Source organism: Mixophyes fleayi, chromosome 5, assembly GCF_038048845.1.
Source record: "Mixophyes fleayi isolate aMixFle1 chromosome 5, aMixFle1.hap1, whole genome shotgun sequence".
Taxonomy (NCBI): domain Eukaryota; kingdom Metazoa; phylum Chordata; class Amphibia; order Anura; family Limnodynastidae; genus Mixophyes; species Mixophyes fleayi.
Genome location: NC_134406.1, coordinates 11,965,093 through 11,979,543, shown reverse-complemented (window position 1 = coordinate 11,979,543; position 14,451 = coordinate 11,965,093). Strand labels below are relative to the sequence as shown.

Sequence of the window (14,451 nt, the reverse complement as noted above, 5' to 3'; positions counted from 1 at the left end):
ATCTGTTAAAATTCAGCAAATAATGTGCAATGATGTACTGTTCGTGTGTGAATATAAGTCATACTTGCCAACTTTGTGACTCTGTCCTCCGGGAGATCCTATAGGACAGGTCATGTGACATAGTTCCGTCCCCACTATATAATGCCGAAATTCATGGCTTTGAATAGCGGGGGTGGGGCTTAATGACGTGATTAAGCCCAACCCACCTATATTCAATGCCGTGAATTTTGGCATTTTTTAGGATCTTGGAGGTTTGCCTACTCTTCCGGTAGCTTCCAAGAAATTCCGTCAGAGTAGGCAAATATGTGTTTAACTAAAAAGAGTTTCCTAAATTATTTACAGTTTTCATGTCAATTTTTAAGCAGACGTCAATTAAAAAAGTAGTTAAATCTACAGGACTGAACATTATCATTATATATGGAATTATGCACATACTGTAAATTATAGGGATAACACTGAAGACATCAAAGAACACTGTACATACAAATATGAATTACATTAAATTATACAAAAGTTACCATCATGTGTGTATCATAAAACATGTCCTGACCACTGGAACAGATCATAATACAATTCTATTACACTCTATACAGACATAGGTCACTATACCCCCCAACATGACCTGACACTGGACATGATCATAATACAAATCTATTACACTCTATACTAGTGTTGGCTAACCTGTGACACTCCAGGTGTTGTGAAACTACAAGTCCCAGCATACCCTTCCAGCAATAAGCTGCTATATATTGGCAAAGCATGCTGGAACTTGTAGTTTCACAACACCTGGAGTGTCACAGGTTAGCCAACACTGCTCTATACAGACATAGGACCCTACACCCCCAACATGAGCTGATCACTGGACATGATCATAATACAATTCTATTACACTCCATACAGACACTACACACAGACACAACATGAACTGGTCATCGGTGATGCTCACAATATAATTCTATTACACTCTATCTAGAGATATGAAGGCCCAAAAAACAACACAATCTTAAACATGTAATTGCATACCTCCAAGCATGCATCTGATTCTCCAGTGGATTAATGTAGTATGTTTGTCATTTAATACCAGACCACATTGATATCATTAATTTTATAATCACCTGATACACTAACTCTGGGGAATCAAAATAATACAGGCCCCACTCCTACACTAGAGTGCTGCCATTAGTTAAAGCCTCTTCCTGATAAACTCTAGGCACTCAGTTAACTAGGCAGGTCAGTGGCTGTAACCAGTGACAGCAATCCACTGTAGCTGTTGCAGCTGGGATTGAGAAGCAAGCTGCAGCATCACGGAGAAGGGGCGAGCAGTAGGCTGTGTTGGTATTAAGGTAATATGTGGGTATATTATAACACATTATGGTTGGGTATGACGTCATAATTGTTAGTCAGTGGGCTGTATGGTATTGACAATTTACTTCCTTTTGCACAGTATTGACTTATTTGTCGGGGCAGCATGGGGGATCAGTGGTTAGCACTTCTGCCTCACAGCACTGGGGTCATGAGTTCAATTCCCGACCATGGTCCTATCTGTGTGGAGTTTGTATGGGTTTCCTCCTACTCTCCAAAAACATACTGGTATTTTAATTGGCTGTTATCATATTGACCCTAGTCTCTCTCTCTCTTTGTATGTTATGGAATTTAGACTGTAAAGCTTCAATGGGACAGGGACTGATGTGAGTGTGTTCTCTGTACAGCGCTGCAAAATTAGTGGCTCTAAATATATAGCTGATGATGATGATCTGTCATACCACACACATACATGAAATATTTAGGTTTTCAATGTACCCAAAACATTTTTTATTTTTTTTTTACTACTGTGCATGAGTAAATATTGCCACAATAGGCATATCCTGTTTTACTTCCTATATCACACATTGTAAGTATACACCGATCAGTCACAACATTAAAACCACCTGCCTAGGTTCCCCTTGTGCCACCAAAAGAGCTCTGACCCGTCAAAGCATGGACTCCACAAGACCTCTGAAGGTGTCCTGTGGTATCTGGTACCAAGACGTTAGCAGCAGATCCTTTAAGTCTTGTAAGTTGCAAGGTGGGGCCTCCATGGCTTGGACTTGCTTTTCCAGCATATCCCACAGATGCTTGCTGCGGAACTTGAAGGTCAAATCAACACGTTGAACTCTTTGTCATGTTCCACAAACCATTCCTGAGCAATGTTTGCAGTGTGGCAGGGCGCGTTATTCTGCAGAAAGAGGCCACTGGCATCAGGTAATATCAATGCCATGAAGGGATGTACTTGGTCTGCAACAATGCTTAGGTAGGTGGTACGTGTCAAAGTAACAACCACATGAATACCAGGACCCAAGGCTTCCCAGCAGAACATTGGCCAGAGCATCACACTGCCTACACCAGCTTGCTTTCTTCCCACAGTGCATTATGGTGCTCTTCTCCGGGGTAAACAATGCACACGCACCCGGCCATCCATATGATGTAAAAAGAATGTGATTCATCAGACCAGTCCACCTTCTTCCATTGCTCCATGTTCCAGTTCTGACGCTCATGTACCCATTGTAGGTGCTTTTGGTGGCGTTCAGAGTTCAGCATGGGCACTCTGACTGGTCTGCGGCTACACAGCAAGCTGCAATGCACTGTGTGTTCTGACACTTTTCTATCATAGCCAGCAGTTACCCTTTTCAGCAATTTGTGCTACAGTAGCTCTCATGTGGGACTGGACCAGACGGGCTAGCCTTCGCTCCCCACGCGCACCATTGAGCCTTGGGCGCCCATGACCCTGTCGCCGGTTCACCAATTGTCCTTCCTTGGACCACTTTTGGGAGGTACTAACCAGGAACACCCCACAAAACCTGCTGTTTTGGAGATGCTCTGCCCCAGTCATCTATCATAATTTGGCCCTCGTCAAACTCACTTAGATCTTACGCTGGTCCGTATTTCCTGCTTCCAACACATCAACTTCAATAACTGACTTCAGTCGCTGCCTAATATATCCCACCCCTTGACAGGTGCCTTTTGTAACGAGAATCAATGTTATTTACTTCACTTGTCGGTGATTTTAATGTTGTTGCTGTTCGGTGTATATCATGCTCATAAGGCAGGGCTCCCCAACAGTGCAGGTTTTCCATATCTCCTTGCTGGAGCACAGGTGTATTTCTTACTGACACATTGTAACAGATCCACAGGTGGTCCTAATTATGTCACATGTGATCCAGAAAACCTGCACCGTTGGGGAGCCCGGAGGACTGGGTTTGGGAAACCCTGTATAAGGATTATAATAATCACAGCTCTGTTGGGACTGGATTCCTCCTCCAAGTTGTGGTCTGGTCATGCTCTCATTGTACATTTTATCCTTACTACAATAACTTCTGGACAGCTGTGCTGTGACTAGATGCATCCTACAAGTTGTCATCTGGCAAAGCTCTCATAGTACATTTTATTCTCAATGCACAACTTGTAGCTCTGCTGTGACTAGAATGATCCTGTACTCTGCGGTCTAGTAGTGCTCTAATAGAACCCTTTATTCTCATTGCACACACTTATTGCTCTACTGCGATTAGACTCATCCTGTAATCTGTGGTCTTGCATTATACATTTTATTCTCAGTGCAAACACTTGTAACCCTGCTGTATGGATACCCCCCCATATACAGTGTATGCTCATCTCTACACATAGACACTGACTTGCCTGATCTTCCATCTCTGGGAGAGGCCTTTAACCCCGCCATCCCCTCCAGCTGGACCATATCAACCGGCACCGTACCGCTAATAACGGCGGGATAATAAAGGTAGACATTGAGTGTACCGGAAGCTGTGTGGCGACATACTGACACTTCTCAGCCGGGACTATACTCTCACCCAATCGCCCGTTTGTGTACAAAGGTCCACCAATAACAAGGCTGCTCTTGTCCGCATCACTAAGGGCTGAACATGAAACGAGGCCGGTGATTGGACGGAGGTAACTGGCAGCCGTACCTAGAGGCCGAGCACTTGAGAGTCAATAGCATAAGTACATAAGGCAATATGTGTCTGCGATTATGGACGCTAAAATCAACGGCTACGCCATTTTACCAGAGATCTAGATTGTCGGGCTTCTCAAACAGGACGACTGCAAAAGCATTTGTCAAATGCAATAATAAAAATATATATATATATATATATATATATATATATATATATATATATATATATATATTAATATATATATATATATATATATATATATATATTAATATATATATATATATATATATATATATATATATATATATATATATATATATATATATAACAAGTTTAGGCAGCAAGAGCATCTCCTGCTGTGATGAAACTACAAGTGCCAGCAACTGTCTGACAATGCATGCTGCTGGGATTTGTAGTTCCACAACAGCTGAAGAACAACAGTTTGCTTAACTTGGGTGTGTGGAGTATAGATGTGACTCAATAGAAAAATTATTTTCAAGTTTTAGGCTTGACCATTGATGCACTTTGTAACTAACAGTGATTCCTAAGTTTGTAAGTTCATTTCAAAGTAACCCCCCATATCTTCATTAGTTGCCATAATTTTTTTAAAAAAAGGCTTCCACACTTAGTTGCAGCAGGTATATTGAAGTACACTGCACTCAATACTGTCCCAGCGGACCTTGGAGCACTACAAGCCCTATCATGTTTTCTGAATTTGTTTATAGCATACGTTTTAGCATTTTAAATCATCTTAATAAATACAAGCCTCTAGTCTGCTTCTTATACAAAATTATATTTTTCAATGATTAAATCAAGATTGATAACTAGTTTCACAGTGGAAATCCACTGAGGGAGGCTTTATATAAAACTCATTGTACTTAGCCTGGCCCACCAATATTTGGGCATTAAATTGGATGACAGTGAATACACAAGCCATATTTTACCAAATTGACAAAGCTGTAGTTTTGCAAGGGTTAAACCAGTTTGGCCCAGTAATATGACAGTGGGAATCCACAGAGGATGAGGAGTCTAGCTGGGCAGGGAAAGGTTAAGTATTTGTCATGTGCGAGCATGAAATGTTAGTACTTTTTCAGCTGGAAAAGCGAAGTGTTCATAAATGCTCAATGTAACAAGTTTAATTTCTGTGTGTGACAGGTAATAGCATTTCACTTAGCTTCAGTCTGTCACCATGACAACTGAACTCTTATGAAGGCTGAGTTTTATAAACTGGGAAAGCACCGGCATTTAAAGTACCCATATGACACCATCCTTATTAGATCACATCAGAGATTCCACTTCACATGTTGTCTGCTTATTTGTGGTAGAATTAGCTTTTCTTTTATGTCTTGTATATACAGAATTTATGGCCTGGAGGGGGTATTTTATGCATTGCTACCATTTGTGTACAAGTTTTTGGAAAAATATTCTCAGTTGTATGTTTATGGGTGTAAGGAATCTCAAGTTGTCTAGACTTTCTTTATAATTTAGAAAGAACATGTCTTTTTTTCAGGATAAATCACTTTGTACATAGTACCTTTTGTACTATGTATGTTTAAAAAATGAATCTACCTAGTGCAGAACATGGAAAAACAATGCTTACTGTATTGATGTGATGGGCAGCATACAACATTATGCTCACTCCGTTGGCTTCCATCATACGTCACAGCGCCCCTGATGTATGTTACCCAACTAGCAAGACATAGGGTAAGTTTTGAGGTGTTTAGACCAGACTGAGGTCATGGGGGCCCTCACCCATTTTAGAAGAAATTGCTATGGCGGTTTAAGATGCAGAAAAGGATGACTCAGATGCTTAGAGTTTTAATTCTGACCTGGTAGCCCCCTACATAAAGGCAATGAAGAAACCATTGGAGCTAGACAAACCTAGTAAAGAGGGCCATCCCCAGGCCAGTCCCATAGTGGGCTACCTTGGGATGGGTCACCTGCATTTTTTTTCCTTTAAAATGTTCCTAATAGACTGCCGAGTCGAGTCATGCCCCCCCCCCCGGGCTAAACTTTGCCAGCCAGCCCCTGCTAGTAAAAGCCAAGTCAAAATCTAAGATGTACTATACACATCTAAAAAAGTAAAAAAAAAAAAAAAAATCCTTTATTTCTTGGGACTAGATGCCTGTTGATAATACATATATCATTAGACTGGCTAAACAAGCCACTAATGGAAGACTCTGTTTCATTAAAACACTTGATGGAAAGAAGATTGGAGTCCAACTTCAAAAATGGATGTTGTAGGAGAATTGTTGTCTGTTAATTCCACTTAACTCTATGGCAAAGGCTTAAAAGTAGGGACCAGTAATGTGAAGAAGCTCTAAACTCATGACTGCATGAGGAAGTCGTTATTGTAGCATTGGATGAATTGAAATTAACATCTTTCTCTGATCTTACCAATATTCAAGGGGCATGTAACACTTTTTATGCAATTCAAGAAAGCAGTCTCATATGGATACAACCTAACCCTCTAAAGAGGATCTACCTAAAATCCTGCACACTCTCATGGGCAACCCTTCTAGCCTATTCAGTCTGCATGTCTGTGGCACCACATCCGCCAAGAGAGTATCAGAGATGGAAGGAACAATTTATTGTAGTGTTCCGTGAGAGGGTGGTGTTACTGTCTATGCAGTTATTAATCCTTTTCACCTAAACCAAGAAGTGCTACCACCTGGTTTTTCAGGATCTGCAATCTCCATAACAAAAGCAATGACACTTTGAATCGGGGAAGAGAATTAAAATATGTATGTGGAAAAAAACAACACATTGCAGGATGTCAGAATGTTTATTTGTATTTCTGTACAATTCTAGGCGAGGCCAAGTGTGACCGGAGAGGCTTACTTCACCACCCGGTCTGTAGGAAGCAAGGAGGAACATTGGGATGTCCTTCCTGCATAGTTTATTTTCATTGCCTTCTCACCATCAGTAACTGACTGTTTCTGTCTGACCACTCCTACTGGTGTCACCCTGCCCCCAGACACTCGCCGACTGCAAATTCCAACTGCACAGTAGTGGTAGGAGAATTTGGCTGCCACCACTGGGCTCCTTTGCGGCACCCAGAACTGCTTACTTCTGGGGTAGCTGGTAGAGCTGCTACAGCGCTTCTTTGCTGCGGGCTGGATGGTACCTCCTGTTACTATGGATCAGGACTACTGGATAGCGGGAAGAGCGTTGACACAGAGACACTGGGTTCAACACAGGACAGTCAGGGAACGGATTAGAGTGTAAGCTCTTATCTGTTGATCACAGGATACAGCAGGTAATAGTCACAGGCAGAATCTTCAAGCAGTGATGGTTTATTCCTCAAGAGTCCTGCCAAGGACTTTTACACACCAGTTTGTGGTACTGGTGATCATCCAGAAGTCATATGGAAAATGATACATTACATGGTAAGACAGAGCTCCTTTTATACACATTCTGACACACATGTTAGCAGGGGGTAAAATCACCCCCTGATTTTAGATATCTCTGCAAAGACTGATATATTACATCAAATATTTAACACATACTTGCTCCGGGAGCCTGCTGGGGGAGGTGGGCGTGATGGGGGCGGGGCTCCAAAATTTGCATCATTTTGGCCCCGCCCCTGTGACTTAATGCCGTGAAAGCGTCATCTGACAGTAGGGGGTGGGGCCAAACGCTGCGATTCCTGGTGAATCGCAGCGTTTTGGACCTAATTTGGACCTAGTTTGGAACTTTCTAGTGAAGTGGGCAGAATTCTGCCAGATGCGGGATATTGCCACACTCTCCCGGGAGTCCGTGAGACTCTCGCAAAATGCAGGAGTCTCCCGGACATTCCGGGAGAGTTGGCAAGTATGATTTAACATCAGGATACAATCTAATCTTGCATCTAACATTTGATTTTCCTACTAACTTGATTTCTTCAAATTTGCTGTCTATTTTGTTAGGTGGTTTCCTGTCACTCTAACAAGACATGCTAACAGGTAACTTAATTTAGGATTTCCTTTCTTACACAAACACATTTCATCTACTATGGCTACAGTACATTTCCAATACACATATATATACACAGTATCAAAATCAGTACATTTGCAATGATATAAATTAGCGCAATGCGCTAATAATTTAAAAATATTTATACAATAAGTTGTTTATAAGTGATCCAGCCACACCAAGTACCTTCCTCCAGATTTTTAACGAAGTGTTATTTCATTTAATTTGTATTTTGTGTTTGTATTTAGCTACATTTTATATCGAGACTACAAGATATGCATTTATGAATACCTGTGAAGACACTATTCTCCTTTGTGAATGACACCTCATTACATTAGTATATTTTGCCCAATTAGGAAAATGCAATGTTAGCATTTTCTACCAACACTGTCAAGCTGGGGCTTATGTATTGAACATTTGTATGTCTGATGTATGTAGAAAATGCTACTGTCTTATACTAGATGCATTCTGAGATTCGATCGACTGAACATATCCTTGAAAGATAACCTTATTTTTTTAATGCATGCCTTGTCCTACATTTGTTCAGAGCACAGATGTGTCCACTTCTAAATAAACTTATATGTTTGGCCTCCCCCCAGCTGGGTCCAATCTCCTGCCCTACCGTTAAATAGATGCCGGAGACTTGTATTTCTGGCCTCTCCCTTATTCGGTCTTATCGCCTTCTAAGCAGACAATGCCATTGTGTTGAGGAATTAATTAACAGCGCAAAAATCTTCTAGCAACTTATTCCTTAGCTCTCTCGTCCCTTATTAGTGGTTTATCAGGGTGACTTTGTCCATAGTTATTATACTCCCTGATTCTAAGGGTACATCTGTAAGGCTGACTCCATCATTGATTGGGCCCACCTTTCTGGTGGCATGGAGATACCACAAAGCTATACCCATGAGCGGAAGTTAAACTGAGCCTGTATCTGCAGGAACACCTGGTATACCCTTGTTAGGAGAGGTCTAGCTGAGTCTTGGGATAAGAGACCATGACACAGCTACCTTATACATTGTACATCTTAGTGATCATCCATTTAGAGTCCAGGGTCACCACCAGTGCTGGGAGACTTCCTTACAAACAAGGGCAAGCCAATACACCAGAGATCAATACTCTAAAAATAACCAATTGGCCAGTACCATACAATTTTCCTCCCTGTTGAACCACCACCTCCTCTGTATATGGCCAGAAATATAAATAAAGTAACAGACATCATTTAAGATGTACTTCTAGAGTTGGGTGCGGGGCACGTATTATCTTAGTTCATAATTTCTGTCTAATCATTTTTGGGAAAAGCCTATACTCTCATATTTTAGACATGTTCTTTGGAGATTGCACTATTTGGTGTAATGGGTAGGTGTTATAAATGTGCACCCTTTAGCTTATTTGCTTTTAATAGGCCCGATTCATCTAGGTATGCAAGTCCATTTACGTGCTGTAACCACCCGTCGCATGTGCCAGAAAAATACTTCTGCCAGTGAACATAAATGCAATTCATGGTCGTATACAAATGACTCTTCCAACAATTTGAAGGGCAGAACAGGGATGGGAAGGAGAGGAGTAATGTATGCAGTGTACAGTAGGGACAAGCCAAAGGAGAGCTAATGCACATGTGGCAAGTTCTGAGCATTTCTCAGGTACGTGTTTTTTAAGCTGATCACTTGCTCTAGCTACAGAGCAGGTGTAAGTGCTGATTGATAGTGATGACAGCTGCACATACATGCCGGAACATGTTTGCAAGCAAGATAAACTGTAAAAATGCATTTTATGTACAGTATGCAGAACATCATATATGTATTTCATGCACACAATAAATATATTTTTTTAAATGTATTTTTATTAATGATTATAGTATTAAGAGGTATTAATATATTTATTTTTTCTACGTGTTCAGATAGGACTTTATATTGCACATGTGCAATGTGCGTATCCTGCAGTCTGTGCTATCTGTCTGCATATGGCAAGTAAGGTAGAGCCAGAGTGTATTTAGACCCGTATTTAAATGGAAAGGTTTCTGGAGATCCTCTTGTACTTGAATACGGACGGACGTGCCTGCAATTTCCTTTTGCTTTGCCTTCCTCGTTGAATCAGGCCCAATATTAGGCCCATGATGCTAGTTGCCCTAACCATGAATTGATATGAGTCAGCCCATTATAACCACATAGGTGTTAAATCCAGTTTATTAGTGGAGGCTCATATGGTCATCAAAACCAAGCGAGGCACCTCAGACCAGTCTTGTTTCCTCACAAATGTTTGCAATCTTTGTTTTGAGGATTTAATTCATCTTCATTCACAGGATCTGAGGAGGGGGCGATGTAAGCTTCTGTCCCTATGTTCAGTTCCACCCCTTAGTTCCTTTATAATTTATTCCCCTAATTCAAGTCCTTAGTCACTATCCATGGACTTTGGGATACCCCAGTAGAGTATAAAATCTTTAAACAATATTTTGTTGAATCTTTGCTTCAGGTAGCTTCTTCCCACTTATTGAAACAGTCCACTAGAAATAGATTTTATATCCTCCGGCCGGTGGCAGTTGAATAAAATACTTTTGAAATTATACAAGTGGGGCCCGTGGTGGTCGGCCAGTCCAAATTTCAGTCTTGGACGTGGTGACCACATTTTGTTGATGAATAGAACAATGCTCACCATTGTCTCAAAATATCTACACATTCCGCCCTTGGATATATGTAATGCGTCCTTAGATAACATGGAGTCTGGATTCACAGGGGAGCGTCCACACTGCACCAGACAGTATTATTGTGTAGTCTACACTGTATCTTCATCCACCACCATTGCTCTTGGCATCCATTTGCATCTCAATAATGCCTCTTGCTGTATAGGACACAACTCCATCTACATCAGGGGTGGGTCCTCTGGTAGATAGCTTTAGTTGCTTCTTCTGCTTGGACATTACCCTTGGAGATGGGATCTGATCTCCATATATATATTTGAAATGTCATAACAGCGACAGTAGAGCGAACTAAATCTGTAGCTAAAACCAGGGAAATTAGATCAAGCTGTTGACTAAGGGAGCCAGCAGAGGTCAGGAAACCCCTTTAGAGGGTCCCAAAATAATTAAATACACCCCAGCCATAATTAGAATCTCTGTAGTTATTAAAAGTAGTCCCCTTTGTAAGGGAAAGAGCTTTAATAAGGGGCACAATTTCACACATGTTGACCTGCATCGGCATCGGTGGTTCCTTCAACGAAAAGTTTTCAAGTCAGGCTCTGTTATTGGACATCACACAGATCAGGTTAACGGAGTATCTGCAGGTAGGTATGAACAGGAGCTGAAGTGCCTGAGGAGGGTAAGAGAGTAGCAGGGATAAAGGGGTCCACACCAATCTATGTAAAATCAGAAAGCAAGGTGATGTCCACATACAGCGCTGAAAAAGATTTGCCTGCACAAGCATGGACAGTGAGAAGATCCATCATTACTTTGCTGGCAGAGGCATCTAGTACAGGCACTACCTAAAGACACACAGGGTACGGAACCACAGCAAATTCTAATTTGGAACAGATGGAGGCAACTCTACAGTGTCTGACAACATGCTCTTTGGTGAGCCCTGATAGGGAAAATCCATCCATCTTATTGACAAACAAGTTAAGTGATATGAATGTTTCTATTCATTTAACCTTCTCTGGTTTTAGGGGCATTGTCTATAATGGGGGCTGGGCTTGCCTTGATCTACCACCTGGACAGTGACAGAATCGGCCGACTTATTGAGCCCCAGCTCCTCATTCAGTATGCAAGGCTGCTGACTGGGGACCCCACGGGAGATACAGGGGATCGGGGGGAATGGGTGACAACACCCACCCCCCCCCCCCCCCCCCCCCCCAGCTCACTGCCGCCTCCAGTACAGTGGGACAGTGCCTAGTTCCCTCCTCACTGACTGTTGGGCGTGATGTCACCATCAAATCTGACGCTGTCATTGCGCTGAGAGGAGCAGATGACAGAAACAGGACAGAGGAAAAGAAGGTAAGCAAAGAAGTATGTGATGAAGGGAGGCACAGCGCGATAGGATGAATCAGTGTGATAAGAGGACATAGTGTGATAGGACAGACCAATAATATCTGTAAGTTGTTGCGATAAACCTGACCAACCTGTATCCCAAAATACTTTCATTTGTGAGACGCATAGTATTAAAGGGCACAGTGTCTCCAGGAGTCTGAACTGGAGATTGAAGGAGTCGGGATTAATCGACAAACTTTCCCCTTAAAAGAAAAGTCTTCCTCCGCCCCTGGCCCCAAATGATAGAAGCATGGTAGAACACCTTTGCCAAGTAAACAGAAGAGAAAATAGCAATTTACAATATAGGAAACATCAAGCGAGCAGGCTCAAAGGACAGTGGGAAGACGTTCTGTAGACCTTCGACTATCCATTGACTGCGATAGCCGAACTATGGCACCATAAAAAACCTGAGACAAATTCTCCTAAGCAAGTGTAATAACTGTGTAGACAAGAAGGATTGGCACCGAGGAACCTTCAAGATAGAAAAAAACAAAACATTTTATGCAACGTTACTATAGAATAAAGTTAAAGTTATATATACAAAATGCTGACTTGGGAGCTGTGCTTAGTTTTATACCTACACTATCCACTTTAGTCATTATTCTCCTAATCAAAAATTTGCAAAAGGAAAGAAATCTTACAGATAAAACCGAAGATCAGCATATATTACAAAGGTCAGCATGTTCAAACATTATCAATCATGACTTTATTTATGTGCTTATATCTATACAGCAGCAAAAGCGTTTTAAAAAGTTTGTTCTCCTTGATCATTAGTTACTAGGCACAAGCTTTACAATTATCTATATAAATGGATCTAAATGAACCTCTTCACACGCTTGACTCTTTAGCTTACACATGATTCCATCCACTAGTCCATGAATAGTAGACATTTTCCCCACCTCATTTCTATGAATGGGTGTCATGTCATGCAGAGACCAATTCAGCAGGCTTAGGATTTCCTCGTTTGGAGGGCCTGTGTCCCGGACGGTATCCACTCCTTGTGGGAGCAAACGGACCTCGGGCAGAGTATCCTCTAGCTCTGGTGAAGGGACAAATGCAATGAAATCTGGAATGATTATGTCAGGAACCCCTCCAGCCAGTACAACACCCGGAGTCTGCTCTGACAATCTGGTGTTCACTGGAGCCCCTAGTGGTGGGGACAGACTTGGCCGCAGACTACATAGGGTTGTGTGATGCGTACCAGCTGTGGAGAACCCAGGAGCAGAGGGTAATGGCAGACAGCGAATCCAGAGAACAGGTCGAGGTCAGGGGTCACTTGCTAGATAGAATCGTCAGAAAACACGCCAGGGGTCGAGGTCACGAGCAAATCAGCAGAAATGAAGCTACAAGCCTAAAGATCAAGGGCACAGGCAAAAGACAAATCCAGAGGACAGGCAGGGGTCATACACGGAAAACAGAGGTCCAAAAGGTTAAACACCAACAGTACAGCAGCAGGCAGCAACACAGGGGTCTGGAAGCTATAACCGGCAAGGAAGCTAAATGTGACCAATCAGAGCCTAGCTCTGAAACCGCCCCCAGCCTATGCCTAATAAATAAATTATACCCAATTAGCCCACAGGCTAGTTTCTTTAATTGCGCACACGCCCGGCTGTTCTCCATTGCCGGAACGCAGCACTGTCTCTCAGCATCCCGACCGTTGCCTAGGCAACGGCCGAGATGAGCCCCGGAAGTGCCGTTCCGGTCGTCATAGCGACAGCCGGGACGTCTATGAGAGTGTTGCGGCGGCTGGGCACCGCCGCGGCTCGTAAAAGCTTAGGCTTGGTAGGGGTAACTGGCAATAATTAGCTTTTTTTTCCCCTGTAGACTCAGATACGAGCTGGTCTAGCCTAGCTTCAAAAAAGGAGATGCCATCAAATGGAATCTGCATACATGGACCATGACCGCAGTCACAAGGAGCTGCTATAATAAGCACTGAGAGTTTAGATGCAATGGAATTGACATTCAAAGATGTCTGACCTATGAATTCAGAAGCTTCCCTGATATGATCCGTCATGACCAATAACTCATCAGTGGTAATCTTGATTTGAGCTGTACCAGACTACTACTTGCCACTAGGCACAGCATCTAAAATACGTGGCAAGGGATCGAGGGCAAAGTTGAATAATAGCGGAGATAATGGACATCCCTGACGAGTTACCCTTGTGAAACCAAGGTTACTGCATTTGCAGATGGTTTAATGCTCTATATACCAAACCCATTAAAAGTTCCCTTAATCATATCCTGGATACTATTACAGAGTTTGGCTCTGTATCTGGCTTTATTATTAATCGAGACAAATCGATAGGTGTGATTAATATACTGTCATAAATTTTAATATCCGTGTTAAGAAGGGAAATTGGTCTATAGTTCTGACATTTAGTTGGGTCCTTGCCCGGCTTGGGTATCGTGACAATACGAGACTCCAGCATCTCCGAAGGGATATTCCCCTGGTGAGTGCCTGCATTAAATTACTGTTCTAGGAGTGGGGTAAGTTCGGTCTGAAATGTAGCATAAAAATTGTTAATAAATCCATCA

General features: G+C 42.2%; 1 protein-coding gene across 1 annotated transcript in view; it reads right to left on the bottom strand.

Moving 5' to 3' along the window:
• Positions 1-3,841, bottom strand: part of ZFAT (zinc finger and AT-hook domain containing) — a 109,536-nt gene extending 105,695 nt beyond the window's left edge. The window contains 1 exon segment of the mRNA XM_075211684.1: positions 3,673-3,841. Within this exon segment, the coding sequence (XP_075067785.1) occupies positions 3,673-3,730 (58 nt within the window). The 5' untranslated portion in view covers positions 3,731-3,841.
• Positions 3,842-14,451: the final 10,610 nt, after the last annotated feature.